We start from the raw sequence: 17,287 nt of genomic DNA on the forward strand, positions 1-17,287 counted from the left end.
ACATTGAGACACTAAACACTAAAACTACCTTTTTAAAAGTTGCATTAGTAGCTATAGAGTATTTTGTTCCATAGATAGCTAAACGTATGCATCTGTTTGTTTTGATATAAAAACATTTTTAATGAAATGAAGGCAGAAATATTTTAACATCCACCATTGGCTATGTGAGGGAGTGGAAGATAAGATGGTTCTTTAAAATATTATGACTCACAAATAATGGATACACTGTTGTCATTATTGTAAATGCATTTTTTTACAGTGTCAAAATAAAACATTAGACGATCAGAACTGATTTTTGTTACCACTCTCACTGCTCTTCCATTCAGCTATTAGCGTTTCCACAGGAAAACCAATAGGATGTTTTGTTAAAATTACAAATAAATCTTTACCAGGAGGCCTTTTTGCATCAGATACATTTTTACAAGCTGCAGCCTCTAGGATAAGTCATTTCTTATTAGCACCATCTGGAGCCTTTGAACTGCATCAGGATTTGGTAACTGTGGAAGCAAGAGCAGATATTGCACCATATCAGAGGCTTGTTGGAGTTATTCCTGACTCGATGACTCAACACACATGCCTGAGACTGGCTCCGTACAATGTAAATTTAGGACTCTGGGACACTAGGTATTATCAGCTCTGCCTCCTTTTCTCATCCGCCACCTTCCGACGTGAAGGGAGGCATAGTTAGCATCTGCAAATGGTTTGTACACACAATGCTTCATAAAAAAAAAAAAAAAAATGGGTTGAAGGACTCTGTAGTAACCTACTGGTTGAATTATTTGGCGGTGTAAAGGCTTTAAAAGCTAAAAAAACAAGAATAAACTTGCTGATCGCAAGAGAGAAATTATGCAGTTTGCTGAAAAGAAAGCAGTAGCTTTCATGGGCTAGGGCAGTGGTTATGAACCAGGGCATGTTTCTAACGTCGAGGTATAGTTTGTATAGAGATAAATTACTACCGTATTGCTTTTATATATACCTCTTGAGTATTTCATGATTTAAAAATCCATTATTAAATTCTTGAGAAAAGAGTCTAAACAAGTAATGTTTATTAACCTTAATCTTATAGATACTCCCTTTGCTTTCTCTCGAGTGGGAAAAAAAGAGGGAGGAGGACAAGGTATTAAACAATGGTCAGGTGTCACAATCCTATAAAAGATTTGAAATCACTGCAATAAATATATAAAACTTCTTTTTCATTGTTAGAGAGTTGAAACCTATATAATCGTTCAAAATGTAATTCTTGCTTATTGAACGTAAGTGATGTTCTCACCCATTGGGAAAGTTCAGGATGTTTCTTGAATATCAAAGATGCTTGAGGAGCACACCTGGCTGGCTCAGTCGGTAGAGTGTGTGACTCTTGACCTCAGGGTTATGGGGTCAAACCCCATGTGGAATGTAGAGATTCTTAAAAATATAATCTTAAAAAAAAAAAAAGGATTGAGGAGAAAATAAAGACAGAGGAAGCAAAGTTATAGCTCAAGAGGGGCTTCAAGGCTCTGGTTCCAAGTGAAAGAACAAATATGGGAGTCAGGCCATATCACTCGGTCTCATCCACTGAGTTGCCTGGTAATTTCTGTAAGAGAGAGAAGATAGGACTCATGCTCACAGGAGTTGGAAAAGAGTCCACTGAAGTCCCTAAGTCTTAGTCCAGCATTATGGTATTTGAGACTTTATTTCAAGCTGAGACACCACCTAGTCAGCTGTGCTTTTAGCGGTTACATGTAACCTGGCATAGATGAGAACTGGCAGATTTCAGGGTGGAGTCTGTGATCTTGGGCTCACTAACCACAGTGCAGCTTGCACGGCCCCTTGCTGGGGCCCCAATAGCCATTGACCCCATAAGCAAACATCGAGTTTTTCAAAAACCTTAAAAAGATCCGTCTTCCCTCTGAGTACAATGTAGGACATGGCAATTCTGGGAAAGATGGTTGAGTTAGTGACATTACAATCATGGCAGAGTAGGAAACTGAGGACCTAGAAGCTGACATTCAAAAGATGAATTAAGCATTTAAATTGCATTGTTTAAAATATTCAGTTCCCTCATTAGCAAAGAACAGGGGACATCTATCTCTCAGATACTGGTTTCTAATACTGTTCTGTAATAAAGGGAATCAGGGCTCCTTCAAGAAATAGCTAAATCTAGATCTGGGGAAGGAAATATGCGAGATGAACCTGGAACATCTTGTAATGCCAAAAAGTAAGGAAGTGTCTCCCCACCTCAAGTAAGTAAATCAACATGCATACACACAGTTATGGGGCTGTGTCAGAAGGACACAGGAGCCAATTGAAAGAGTTCCCAGTGGCCAAAGCTGGAACAATTTAAGATAGATAGATAGATAGATAGATAGATAGATAGATAGATAGATAGATAGATAGAGCAAAGTATAAAATAAATTTCCATGAATCCATACTGATACAGATAAATGACTGAATACATGGGGAAGAAAAGGGAAATCAGGCAAAAAAATTCCAAACAATTTATGAAAATACTTCACCCTCAAGGAGGTATAGAATGTAATTCCCCGTGCTTAAGTGTGGGCTGAGTATAGTGACTTCCCTGCAAAGGAAACAGTATGGAAAGGGACATGGGGGAAATAGAATAACTTTACAGCAGAAAAACCTGACAAACACTGCCTCAGCCAGGCAACCAAGGTCAACATCAGCACTGGTAAATCCTGTTGATAGTATGGACCTTTGATAATATGTGATGAAAATAGCAATTTACCTCTGTGGTCTTCCTCCCCAAAACATGTAACCCAGTCTAATCATGAGAAAAACATGAAACAAATCCCAATTGAGGGACATTCTACAAAATTCCTGACCAGTTCACTTCTAAACTGTGAAGGGCGGGCACCTGGGTGGCTCAGTCGGTTAAGCGTCTGCCTTTGATGCAGGTCATGATCCCAGGGTCCTGGGATTGAATCCCATGTCGGCCTCCTTGCTCAGCGGGGGTCTGCTTCTCTGCCCCTCCCCTGGCTTGTGTACATTCTCTCTCTCTCTCCCCCTTTCTGGCCCAAGTAAATAAATGGAATCTATAAAGACATACATACATACATACGTACATACATACATAAATTAAATAAAATACAAACTGTGAAGGTCATTAGAGGCAAGGCAAGTCTGAGAAACTGTCACAGCCATAGGAGCCAACGGGGGCATGACAGGTAAAGATAAGGTGGTATCTTGGATGGGAACCTAGAACAGAAAAGGGACATTTGGTAAAAATTAAGGAACTCTAAATAAAATATAGGCTTTAATTAATAGTAATATGTGAGTACAGATTCATTAATTATGACAAATGTACCATAGTTTTAACTACTGAGCTTTTTTTTTTTCAGTTGCCTTATTTAAGTACGTATCTTCCCTCGTACCCATTAGCCTTTCATATGCTCAGAATAAGAAGACGACTTCTTTTAAGTCTAAAACATTAAGTCATTAATATTTTTAACAAGTTGTCAGTGTCCTTTGGATGGATACAAGCTTTGTAGGTAAAAAGTCATCAAAGAGCAAGTAAAAAATTCACAAGGCCTTTGCTCTGTAATATAATATACAGTTCTTTAAAATTGCATGGAGGTGAAAATGACCTTTCAAATGCATAACCTCTAAAATATTTTCTGCATGGCATAGTTGCAAAAATTGTATAATTTATGCAATCTCAATATTTTATATTCTAGGAATTAAAGTGTACATGTAGAAGGGGAAGACAAAATTAATGGCTGACTTGGCACAAACAGTAAAGATACAATGCTTGCTGTTCATTTGGCTTATCTTCAGCCAAGACTTTTAGTGGAATGAGGTGGCAGGTTCCTCAGACCATGAAAAAGTGTAACAATGGACTAGGAGAGGCGATATCTCTCTTCTCTTTTCCTTTGAAAAGCCTCATTAGGGAGCTAAATCTTTTAAGCCAGTTTGCTTTACCATTAGAATTCTTTCACCTTATCTTTCTTCTTAGCAGTATATATGGTGAAGACCTTAATGCTAAGGGAAAATTTTGATGTCGTTTTTGATGTGAGAGCTTCATGATATTCAGCACATCAGTCCCATAATAAATCAACTGATTAATTTAGAAAGAAATGAATAGTCTCATTAAAATGTTCAGTCTGCTTACACTAAAGTGACTGCTTTTTTTGTTTGTTTGTTACTAGACTGTCATAGAGAAGCACAAAATGAATGTTCCAGAAACGATGAATGAAGTTCTTGATATGTCTGATGATGAAGGTATGAAAACCACCTTTGTGTTCATAATAATTAAGGGTGACTGTGTATCTGTTTCCTGAAGAATGTTTATTGCAAAAATGTTTTTAGAAGTGTTAATGTGTTTTGTTGTCATATAAAGGGTATGCATTTTCCACACACTTACATTGTTCACTTAAATCATGCAGTTCGTAAAACCAACGCCCCTGAAATGCTCAGTGATGGTGAATATATCTCAGATGTTGAAGAAGGTATTTGTAACCTTTTACTGTAATGGAATTTAACTACCACCTTTATCTTCCATTTCTTATCTTCGAAATGTAACACTTCCGTGAGTTACTAACTCTTCACCTAACTTCCGATTATTAATTTATGTACCATTTAAAAGATGCACATGTGGTATTAGTGGTTTCTTTAAAGCCCCTCTCCTTGAATCCATTTTCCAGCTTGAAAGTACAAGTACATTAGTATCACTAATGACATGGATTACTTTCTATTTGTTTCTATTAAGCAGAAAATTGATTTTTATTGTTTATATTTGGAAATCTAGAAGAGGAAATCTGATTAATGTTTACAGCTAAAATATTTTTTAAAATAAGTAAGAGAAGGTACCTTATAGGTAAAGAGCTAAATGCTCATTGTAAGGTTTACTCTAAGCTTAGTAGTAAAAGCAGCTTTAGAACTTGAACCAATAATGAAAACTCAACCTGAACAAAATTGCTTTCAGAATATAAATTTTCAATATTGATTTCATGAAAGAGATCAAAATATAAATTCTTGTAGCTATACTTCATTTGCTTAAAAGAAACGACCTGTTTTCTGCCTTATTTAAAAAATCAATACATTTTCCCAGCTCGTGATGTATAGATATACTAATGAATGATATTTTAAAAGTTTCATTGGAAAATTAGCATTTTTATAGTGAATAAATATTGTAAAGATGGCAAATTTTGGAGTTTTGCTGGAGTAATGAAATATGTACTTATAGTAGAATTTCTAGTATATTTATGTTTTTTTCTTACACCACCTGACTCTCCCAAATGACATCCCTTTTTTGCCACCTCTCATGTATTTTTCTCACAGATCAGACTCAATGTTGTTAGTCTTTCTCTGTGCTTAGGTAATTTTCCCTATTTTAATTATTGGTTTCCCCTTTGAGTTGCACAAATTTAAATGAACATCTAAAATAGTGGGAGGCCTACATAATCCAAAGTGAGTGCCTTTAACTTTTTTGGCATCTGGTGAGTGCCTACTGGAAGTGCACTCTGGCCAGGAGAATGCATACCTAAAACAGCTAATGCCTTGGTGGTCATTTAGGAACCTGGACGGAGCTGTCTTGTTGTTTGTAAATGTTGTTTTGATAAATGTTAAAGGTTTTTACTCATTTTTCTTTCCTTTTGTCTAAATCATCAGCTATATATTTACTTGTTTTATCCCTGATTGGATGTTTGTATCATCTTCAGGACTTTAAGAATAATATGCCTTGCTGTCAGATTATATTTGAAGGCCTTCTTATGTAAAGTTTGCTGAGTAATTTCTTATGTGCAGAAGACAAAAGGAAAATGTTCTCACATAGATGTGTACGCACACAAAACATGTCAAAAGTATATTTTCAAATGCAATTTCATGAAACATGACAATCACAGACCTAAAAATTTGCTAGTTTTGGACAGAACATCCAAAATAGTTGCAGTGATGAGAGGCCAAGTTTGAATGCAGTATATAACAGCTTTATATACATGAATAGCCAAATAATTTCCCAAAAAGGAGAAATTTTGAATCGTTTCGTTTGAAGATAATTCATCTAGCCATTTAACTAGAAATGACAGTGATTTCTTATGGATTTATCTCAGCTTGGGAGTTTGAAATTAATAAACAAATTTTAATTCTCATTTTATTCGTCTTTCTTTAAACTTTTTGGCACTTGCCTTATGGGTGTGCCCACAGGCTATGAGAATCAAATGTCTATTGGTTTCATAATGTTGTAGAATTTAATATTGGGAGGAGTTCCTAAAAGGTCACTTCAGCTGTCTATGCTAGAGTCACCTCTATAAAATCCTCTCTGAGGAGGTCTTCTGCCCAGATGCCTTACTGACAGAAATTCCCTAATTCCCAGCCTCCTTATTCCACTGTAAACAACTCTGACTTTAAAAATTCTTCATTTCACTAAGTGTCCTTCTCATTGATTCAGCCTCTGATACATTTGGCACTGTTTAACACAAAACTGCCTCTTCCATGTGACAGTCCTTCCTTCTATTTCTCGTTAGTCTGTTTTTCTCGAGGTGTGTTATCCCCCTCCCTCACCGCTGTGGCTCTCTCACTCTTGTCTCCTATGAACATTGCAGGGTGTCCATTTCTACCTCAGATGGAGGTGACCAGAACTGAACACAGTATGCCAGGTGTAGCCTGATCAAAGCAGAGGCATGCAGGGCCATTGCTTTGTCCATGGACGATATTACACATCTATTATTGAAGATTAAGACGGTTTTGAGGTTATAATAGCCACTTAATTTGACTCCTATTAATATCACTGTCAGCTAATGTTCCTAAACTGCTTACGTGAGCGCCAGTAAGCCATGTCTGCCCTGTCATGAATTTACATCGTTCTGTGCTGCATAAACTAGCATTTCTATGGTACTCCAAATCCCCCCATTTTAATTCTAAAGGGACCCCTACAATTTTAATGATAGCTTTTACTTCTGACTCATTTGCCTTATGGTCTTGCCAGTATTTTGCTACTTTAGTTGGATTCAGAGCTGCTTGTTTTGGTAAGCCCTTACAGACTGGGGTGAATGTTTGTTTCCATGTAACCACAGGGATATTGTGAGTATCTGTCTCTAAAGAACCAGTAAGAGAGCATCACACTGGTATCCTAGGGTACCGAGGAGATCAAGCAGCTTTTAAAAGCAAATACAAATGAAAAGCAATATATGCTGCCAGGTTTTCTCAAGAAAGAAAAAGAAGAATGAGTTTGAAATATGGAAAAATATAATTTGAATTCCATATTATAAAAATTGAGTAAATATTAAGGGAATGGTGCTGAGAGTAGTCTTTCTTCCTTTTCCTTTTTCTTCTTTGCTTTCTCCTTCTCTTTCTCCTCTTCTGTCCACTATGAGAAATTAGTATAGGTAAAAAATGTTTGCATTAATTTCACACACTAAAAAATCAAGAAAACAAATCTAGACCATGTTATGAATTAATGACCTAGGGGAACAATGGAGCCAGGTTACAGAGTAGAACGAAGGCTGAAGTATCAGCAAAGTAGAGCAATAGAAGGAAAGGTGATAAAGCAGCCTTATCTAAGCCACATATTACCTAGGTAGGGGGTAAGCGGAGCTCCGAGAGGACCAGTGTCTTAATGCCCCACTTGTCTTCTTTCCCAGAAAATATGTCGCATACATGTAAAATTAATATACGTACAAAATTAATGTTGGTTCTAGTGCCAGTTATATCCTTAGGTTTTGCAATTCAGTTTGCAATTTAAAAGAAAGAAAAGAAAAGATGAAGAAGAAGGGAGGGAAGAAAGAGAGGCAGAGAAAGAAGAGAGAGGGGAAGGAAGAAAAGAAAGAAGAAAATTGAGATTAAGGTTCAATCTGTCTTCTATTTTGAGTCCCCCTCCCAAGAGATTTTAGAGTTGGCTTTGGTTCAATGCTAACTTTAAATTATAAATTCCTATCAAGTATATTTTGCCCAACCAGGTTAGCGGCAGAGCTGAACAGGAAGACAGATCATACAATCTGGGTCTAGATCTTCTCTTTCATTTCTACTCTAACATGATCTGTTTTCTTATCTACAAAACCCAAGAATATATTGTTTTTTAAGCTTTAAAAAAGGGAAAGCTTGGAAAAGGAACAGATCATGGTCTTGGAAATTATCACAGGATAATAATTACCTTTCAATGACCTTGATAAGACTATGGTAGAAATAGTATACTTTCTTCTGACCATCTTGGTAACAGAAATACGCAGACCACGATGCAATTTCCAGGAAAATAAATATAAACATAATTTTTTTTAAAGATTTTATTTATTTATTTGACAGAGAGAGACACAGTGAGAGCAGGAACACAAGCAGGGGGAGTGGGAGGGGGGGAAGCAGGCTTCCCGCTGAGCAGGGAGCCCGATGTGGGGCTCGAACCCAGGACCCTGGGATCATGACCTGAGCTGAAGGCAGACGCTTAACGACTGAGCCACCCAGGCGCCCCAAATATAAACATAATTTAGAATAGCTCTTAAGAACTCAGAGCAAGTCGTTTTAGTAAACATATCTGTGCCTTCTCAATTTGGAGAGAATAAGTAGAGTTTGAATGGCACAATCTAAAACTAAAAAAAGTAGGAGAAATTACTTTGGGAGACATGAAAATGGATATCAAGAAAACCATCAGAAAGATGTCCTTTTACGACCCCTTCTCACAAATGCCTAGGACTATCCTGCTTTCCTAATCCCCTGGCATGCTAATAAATAAATCAGGCTTTTAAGTGTTTAGCTTTATAGATCTGGAAAGAAGCCTTGAAGACTAGCCTGCCCCAGGTGGTCCAAGGGGGTGGTGGTTGTTATGCAGAAATTACTCCTCACCTGAAATGTTATCATTTTGCAAGTACCTGTTCAATCATGACATCTAGCCTTTTGCCTGATAGTTCTCTGGTTACAATTGACCTTTCAAATAGACATTACATAATTGCATGCTTCTCTCAGTGATAAAGTCAAAATGAAATACCAGGAGCAGAGACCCAGAACCTAGCACAGTGCCTGGTACACAGGAGATCTTCACTATGTGTTTGGGCGGTTACATCGCAGTGGAGGGAGACTCAAGGAAAAGCAAGTTTTATGGGTTTCTGAGAACAGGAAGGATAGAGAAAATTTGCCTGTCATGTCCCTCTTCCTTCCAATAAACACCTTTGCACTGAGACAGACCTAGACTACGGATTGCATCAACAAACAGCTTTATAATGACTCTCCTAAGGTGTTTCTGTATCTCAAAGAATTTAAAGGAATTTCCCGCAAAAGAAAAAGCTCTGTGAACTGGGGCGGAGGCCTTTATTCCAGAACACGGTCCACCCTGTCTTTGGTATCCTGTCTTTGGTTTGGGAATTGTGGAGTGATTTTGATCCACACTGTCCACCTACCCAGCACGTACCTGATGTTTCCATCTAGATTCTCAGAGACATCTAAACTCATCATGCCCTGGACACCTGCTCCAAACGGAGTCTCTTCCCAGGCTTCTCCATCCTGGTGAGCAGCTCCATCACGCAAGCCAGCCCTGAGGTTATATGTAAATCTCCCTTTTCTTATCACTCAGGCCCAGTCCAGCAGCAAGTCCTAGCAATCCTTCCAGAACCCATCTCACGTCCCTCTTCTCTGCCTCGCCACCGCCACCGCCCAAGCCAGTCCCACCCGTGGACTCCCTGCCATTCTCTTGTGGGCCACTGCAAGAGCCTCTGCACTCTGTCCACTTCTTTCCCTGCGGACTCAGATTTCTGCACAGCATCCTCAGCAGTCTTTTACAAATATAAATTAGATCATATCGTTCCATTTCCCAGCTTAAAACCCTCTAAAGCTTATAGTTACATTTTTTTTTTAATTCCTTCATGGTGTTGCCTATAAGCGTAGCTCATTCGCTTTCATTTGTCTGTGATATTCCATAGTCTGCCTCTACCAGAAGTAATTTATCCATGCTGCTTGGATATGGAACTGTGGCTCATTTCCAATTTGGGCCTGTTGCAGACAAAGCTGCTACAGGTCTTCTACCTGCCCCAGGTACACGGATGCATGGGTTTCCATAGGGTACGTGCCGGGGACTGTAGTCGCTGGGTTGTAGATTATGCAGAGACAACAGAACTCATCAAAACCGGGTAACACTAAACTAGGATTCTAAAATTAGATAGTGAGGCTATTAAAAAAAAAAAAAGGGGCAAGGGGAAGAAAGTCATAAAGTGATTACCATGAGGGAGGGAGGAGGAGGCTGTGATCGGAATGGGATGAGGGAGGCTTCTAAAGTGCTGATGTTCTAGTTCTTGACTGGATACTACTTATTTTGTAACAGTTTGTGAAAATGTACTTTTACGTTTTCCGTACTTATCTGCGTGGTTGCTGTATTTCCTGATAAAAGTAGCCACCCTCTCTCAGTAATGTATAGCATAAATATAAAACTAAGATAGAAACCTCCTGAGGCTTTACATCGCACTTGACATAAAAGTCGGGCCCTTCCAATGGTCAGTAGTTTCTGTGTGATGTGGCCCCGGCTATCTATTTGTCGCTGTCCTCACTTCTTAACTTCATCCTAATACTCATCTCAAGGTACTGGTCATTAATTTCTGAGGGCAGCACGTTTCTTCTGTTACAGGCCAATGGTAAATATTTTCAATTTTTCACACCACGTGGTTCTCCAGCCCAACTACTCAGCCCTGCCTTTGTAACACAACGGCAGCACGAGACAAGACCTCAACACATGGACTTGGCTGTGTGACAATAATTGATTTAAGGGGCGCCTGGGTGGCTCAGTCGGTTAAGTGTCTGCCTTCGGCTCAGGTCATGATCCCAGGGTCCCAGGATCGAGCCCCACGTCGGGCTCCCTGCTCGGCGGGAAGCCTACTTCGCCCTCTCCCACTCCCCCTGCTTGTGCTCTCTTTCTCTGTCAAATAAATAAATAAAATATAAAAAAAAAAAAAACAGCAACTTGATTTAAAAAGTCGGTGGAAGACGGATTCAGGCCACAGACTGCAGTTTGCCAATTTGTGATTAATTTTGTTCATTTTCTTTTAAAGTAGACAGTTCGCTCCATGGGAGTAGACCTGTCTTTATCCCTGTCACAACATTTAGGACATATGCAGATAGGTCCTCTTCCACAGATGAGTGTATCCACGGGCTTAAATCCACACATTTATTTGTGTCTGTCCCCTGACAAGATTCCATAGAAATGAACACTCAAAACATCATAACAAGGTACTTACCCTTTATTGAGCCCTTTCTCTGCGCCAGGCATGAATCTATATATATTTGATGCATCATGACATGTGACCTTCACAGTGATCTCTGAGTTAGAGACATCGGTATGCCCATTTTATTGATGTGGAAAATGAGTTCCAGCAAGGTTAAGGACCTTGATCAAGATTTATGCAAATCAGCACAAGGGATTATACACAAATCCCTGCCCTTAACCTCTGCTCTGACATCCCTGGTGCCTGGTCATTTAGATACAGTCTCACAACAGTTAGATTATTGCAAATTTTAAATGAGATCATGTATAAAGGGTTTAACCCAGAGATCTCAGTGACTGTTAGTTATAAGTCACCTTATCTTGCTGAATTTTCTCCAAGTAGTTGAGAGAATTATTGGTACTATTATTACTCCAGTCCACATTTATTCTTCATCTAAAGCCCTAACTTGAAGTGCTGTTAGTTCTAATTTATATTAAGGAATCTGAGGCTCAACGGGTTTGAGATATTTGTCCAGGTTTACATAGTCAAGGAAACTGGCATTTGAATTAGGTTTTTCGCTCCAACTTTCTACTCAAATGAGATGCGGTAAAGAATAGATAAAAGTGACAAGGAAATTCAGAAGAAGGGGAGATTACTGAAGGCCTCAGGAAGGAAACATTTCAAGGAATAGATAGAATGTGGAGAAGCAGAAATTTGGGGGAAGGTGGAAAGAAGTGTTCCAAATTCAGAAAATGTCAGAGATGGGGCACGTGGTTGGCTCAGTTGGAAGAGCATGCGACTCTTGATCTCGCAGTCGTGAGTTTGAGCCCCACTCCCGGTGGGGTATAAAGGTACTTAATAAAACTTGAAAGAGAGAGAGAGAGAGAGAGAGACAGAAAAGCAGAGGACCCCGCAGAAGAACTCAGCACACAGGAGCTGGGGAAACTGAGCACCGGCCTGAATGGGGACCCCAAGAAAAGGCAAAGGGAGGACAAGAAGTAGTTCTAGAAAATTCCAGGCACATTGGCCTGTACAGAGGAAGAGGAATGCCAAAGGATATGGAGGGGGAGTGGTGAACAATAGAGGAAGAAAACCAGAAAGAAGAGTGGGTTCAAGCAAAAGCTGGGGAGAATCCCTGACAGGGTCCAATCAGCTGAGCGCAGGCGATCTGCGGATCCCTGGTCATCTCGGGAAGCCACCGCATCCATGACACCCTGGATATATAGACACAGAATAGAGCAGTTCTCATGTAGCGTGTGTTTTTTCTCCCCAAGAAGCTGTGACAGAATGAGTAGGTAAAGCAGCCGGTGGAAGAAATGGACACACAGAAGATTGTCTTAAGGGACAGCAGGGAATGCAGCATGTTTATTGATTAAGGGCAAATAAGTGGTTTTTTCATTTGCCCAAAACAAGTCCTAATGTTGAATATGTTTTTCCCCCCACCCCCCATCCTCCAGTTATTTTCCTTCCTGCCCACTTACCTGGAGAGTCTGACCTGCTTTGTGTGGAAGTGGGTCCTAATCTGACCACCCCTGACCCTTTCCCTTCACACTGGGACCCCTGCTGCGGAGAGAAGGAAGTGGAACACCAGCACTGGGCATGGATGGGGAAGGGGATGGCAGGGTAGTGCCAAGGGCCAGGAATGAGAGGGGTTGGAGAAGCAGGGAAGACGTTACAGATGGGCAGGGGTGGTCTGACCAGCTGGGCCAGAACCACAAGGAGGTTAACTGACAACAGAGCCCACCCATCTTTACCTTGTAAGTGCACATCTTTTAGGTAGAGGTAGGAAATATAAAACAAACCAACAAGCATGTGTTTGTTGCCCTGCACAAGGAAAGGCAGCTTGGGTATAACATTAGAAGGGACCAAATGCTTGCCCACAGAAGCCTGTGAGATCCTGATATTTCTGTACACCCAGGGACGGTGATCATCTTGCTGTGCACAAGCTGTCCTCATACGCCTACATAAGGAAGAGCCAAGGCTAACGAGGTCTGCATTTGGGGTTGAAGCTAGACAAAAGTAGCTAACAAAGAATATAGAAGAATTAATTGTCATGGCACTACCACCTTGAATTAAGCTACCCAATCCTCTTTCAGTAAGAAAAAACATTTTAGTGCCTGATTTCACAGGGCTAGTCTGTGGCTAGTAATTTATTCATTGTCTAGGCTTCTTTACAAGTGGCATAGATTTTAGATGAGAACAGTGTGCGTAACCTTGTACTTCTTTCTACCTGCATTCTGTCCCTAGTCTCTGGTGTTCATGTGACCAAGTCAGGGTAATCTGATTTAGATGCCTGAGGGCAATTTCTGGAGTAGGGTTAAGGTGTATTGATAAGAATGGTAAGAATATGAAAAAGTTACAGCATCTGTCCCAACATTGTCTTTTTCTACCTCTTCACAGGAAGGACACTGAAATCGTTTTCCTTTCTGGGATGAGTTTGTTTATTAACCCAACCAAGATCACAGGGGACATTTTTCATTGCTACATCTGGAAGAGTTCCAAGCCTGAGTCATGCATGCTTATTTAGAAACTATATCTAGCCTGGACTAAGGAGCAGTTTAAAAACTGTGATCCAGTTTTTTAAAAAGAAGCACATCTAGCCACAAAGACTAGAATAAATGTTTGAGAGTAAAGAATCAAATGGACTTTGTTTGCTCTTAAAAAACAAAACAAAACAAAACAAAAACCCTAGCCTGAGCAGAAGGCGGCCTTTGTTCTATGGGAGAACAGCAGCTTGCTTGCGTTGCTTACGAGATGTGCAAACTTTGCCAGTCAAGCCTTATTCCTTTTGGCCACCAAGGAGGGCTGGCTCTTAGAAGCACCTAGAGCGAAGGGGTGGGGAGGCAGAGCATGGCACATGGCCTCCCCCAAGAGGTGCATGCAACCCTTAATGACACATACTTCCTTAGCCTTCTTAAGATGACCTATCTCACCCATGGCTCATCTCTTTCCTCAACTTACCCTGTTCTCATTGAGAAGGAAAGCAAGAAACATTACATTCCAGAATGTAGTTAGCAAACTGTTTTGAAAGAATCACCACCACTGGCAGAAGGTGCTGGAAAACAAAAGGTTCCTGTGAAGGGCCCGCATCTACTCCTTCCTGGCTGAGGGAGCTCGCTTCCTTCTTCACCTGGCTGGGCGGGCGGGGGGTGGTGCAGGCAGCCTCGCCCTGAGCCTCCACCCTCCCAGAAGGCTGAGCTGGGCCTCCAGCCCGGCACCGAAGAGCCTGTGCTACACGCATGACCTCATGAACTAGATGGTGCAATTCCATCAGCCGCACATCACCTCCCCCTTTTATCAGTCTCTCAGACAGTCACAGGAAACCTTGCTTAACCTGAGCGCTTACTCCAAACTGCAGTACGTGCAGATCTGGAATCTAAGGAACTTACCATTGTTATTTGTGCAACTCTAGGGTAGAATTGGACCCTTAGAACAGAAGTCTGAGCGCGTCGGGCTCCTAACATGACCATGCTCCCTCTTCCATCCAGTCCCCGCTCCCTCGCTTTTCTGAGAGTCAGAGTAGCAGGGGATGGAGGGAAAAGACTCATGAGCAAATACCGTCGTGTGGATTCTCTAGGCTGAAAATGTATTATCTAAACACTAGTGGGGATAGACATCTTTTGAAGAATGCTTTGAATTGATGGAAAATGTTTTCTCTTCAGAGTTATCTGTGTTTTTATGTCCCTTATTTGAACCTTCAAAAAATAAAATATGCTGAGTCTTTTTTGTCTCATCTCTAAACGGGTTAATTATACCATATTGAGCTGCTGAGAAGATGAAAAGATATAACACACCAAAGCATTTAGAACAGTGACCAGCACAGAGTTGGTGCTCAATAAACGGCAGCCCCTCCCCCCCTTTTTTTTTATCAGACAGAGGCAGCTATCAGTGAATCCTGCTTCTGCTATAGATTAGAATTGTGGTGCGAGAACATGAGAGGAGAGGGAGAGCTTTGAGGGTTTGGGTCTTCAGTGATTGTGTGTGTGTGTGTGTGTGTGCATACTATATACGTATATACATATATATGTATGGGTCAAACGAAATGAGTGCATTTTCACCCACTGATGGACATATGTTGCTTGTCATTTGGATGGCAATTGTTATACTATAATACAACTTCAGAGACCCTACAAACATGGCCCAACATGGCCCTCACTTCCCACAACTCAGTTGCCTATCACTTTAATAAAGCTGGCTGCTTGCTGTTCTCAGAACATTCCCCCTCTTTCCCTCTCATGCCACGTCCTGTGGCTGGGGACGGCCTACTTCCCACTTCCACTCCTCTCGGCCTGTCTTTACTCACGCACCTCCGTTCAACATCTGCCCCACCTCCTCAATCAAAGGTGATGCCCTCTTCCTGGGAGCTCTTGGATACGTCTGTGATTACTCTTGCACATCCTCTGGCACGGGTGTGGTGGCGAAGAGCTTGGGCTATCCCAGACTCTACCGCCTTCTAGACATGTGATCTTTGAACAATAACTGCACCTCTCTGAATCTGTGTCTTCATCTAGAAAAGGGAAATGAGAGTACCTGCTTCTTGGGGTTGAAGAGTAAACGAGACGTGCATATAAATTGCCCAGCACAGTGTCTCACACATGCAAAGCACTAAGTCAATCATAACCAGCAGGAGACGTAGTATAGTATTTCTATTATTGTTTGTGTCCCGGTCTTTATTGGAGACAAAATGCCTCAAAGACCATAGTTGGCTTTATTCGTAACAGAGTCTAGACCAGTGCCCTCCTGTCTCACTGCTCAAAGTGTGGTTTGCAGTCCCCTGGGAGCTCGTTCCACACGCAGAATCTTGGGGCCAGCCTCAGACCTGTGGAGTCAGTGTCTGCAGTTTAACAAGGTTCTCAGATGATGCAAACGTATGCCTGGAAATTTAGAAATACTACACTCCATTCACTGAATTCCGTTGCTGAAGCAATTTTAATTACTCTTGTAATTCCCAGCAGGAAAATAGATACTTAATTCTCTCAGATCAATACTGCCATTAGATAACTGTCACTTATGTGTAAGGATCCCTTAAACCAGTGCTTATCACAGTGTGTGGTTCTTGGACCTGGAGCAGCAGATTCCCTTGGGAACTTGTAGAAATACAAATTTTCAGGGGGTTCTAATGCATCCTACAGATTGAGAACCACCACTTTAGAACACTGGGGAGCTATTAGAAGTGTCACATAAATAATGTGCATCTCCTTCTTCCTGCCTTGTGATTTTATCCCTCCCGTTCCATCTCTTTTTTTCAAGATTGATTGATTGATTGATTGATTTGACAGAGAGAGACATAGCAAGAGAGGGAACACAAGCAGAAGGAGAAGCAGGCCTCCCGCCGAGCAGGGAGCCCAATGCGGGGCTCGATCCCAGGACCCTGGGATCATGACCTGAGTCAAAGGCAGACGCTTAACGACTGAGCCACCCAGGCGCCCCCTTCCTGTTTCATCTCTTAAATAGTAAGGTCACATAGCATAAAGAATGGAGTTTCCATGTTTGCCAAATATTTGCTGGGGCACATGCCTATCTTCACATCTACCTGGCAGTCCTGTGTGTGTCAAAATACCTATTCTGGCATATGGAACACAGCCTATATGACTTATATGCAGTCCCTGTATTTTTTGTTTTATTTTGTTAATTTTATTCATTTTTTGAATAGGTGATAGGTGCACATGGTATAAAATTCCCAAGGTACAAGAGTTTACTGTGAAAAGTAAGTCTCCCTCCTCCTCACTCCAATAATGTAGTTGCTGCCTCCAAAGGGAATCACTGAATTTTTATTGCACATATTTATTGAGCACCTACTATATGCTGGGCACTGTTCTGGGCACTGGATGTGGAACAAAACAGACAAAAACCTCTGCCCTCACGGAGCTTACACTTTGGTTACCAGTTTCTTATAGTATTTGTTCAATAACATACATATTACAGTAGTTAAAAAGTGGGGCTCTGTAGTCAAACCAACTGACTTTGAATCCAGTTTTACCCAATTTCTAAGTGATCGTGGGTTATCTGCCACTCTGAACTAGGTTTTCTTTATATTGAAATGGAGGCAACAATTCTATTTCATAAGGTTGTTACAAGAATCTCATGAGATAATGCTTACAAAGCACCACACTGTGCCTGGAACATAGTAAATGCTCAGTAGCTACTAGGGGTGATTATAATGGTGTGCTCTCATG

At 40.8% G+C, this 17,287-nt stretch overlaps 1 protein-coding gene across 28 annotated transcripts in view; it reads left to right on the forward strand.

Moving 5' to 3' along the window:
• ANK3 (ankyrin 3) overlaps positions 1–17,287 on the forward strand; it is a 681,670-nt gene that overhangs the window by 556,953 nt on the left and 107,430 nt on the right. For 21 of the 28 annotated variants that reach the window (XM_073886212.1, XM_073886216.1, XM_073886210.1 and 18 more), the window contains 2 exons: positions 4,146–4,218; positions 4,383–4,445. In XM_073886212.1, the coding sequence (XP_073742313.1) occupies positions 4,146–4,218; positions 4,383–4,445 (136 nt within the window). The remainder of the gene's footprint in view (positions 1–4,145; positions 4,219–4,382; positions 4,446–17,287) is intronic. The other 7 variants (XM_073886217.1, XM_073886226.1, XM_073886221.1 and 4 more) reach the window with 1 other exon arrangement.

The sequence above is a fragment of the Callorhinus ursinus genome, unplaced genomic scaffold (genome assembly GCF_003265705.2).
Source record: "Callorhinus ursinus isolate GAN/ISIS: 27379988/994484 unplaced genomic scaffold, GSC_fseal_2.0 scaffold69, whole genome shotgun sequence".
Taxonomy (NCBI): domain Eukaryota; kingdom Metazoa; phylum Chordata; class Mammalia; order Carnivora; family Otariidae; genus Callorhinus; species Callorhinus ursinus.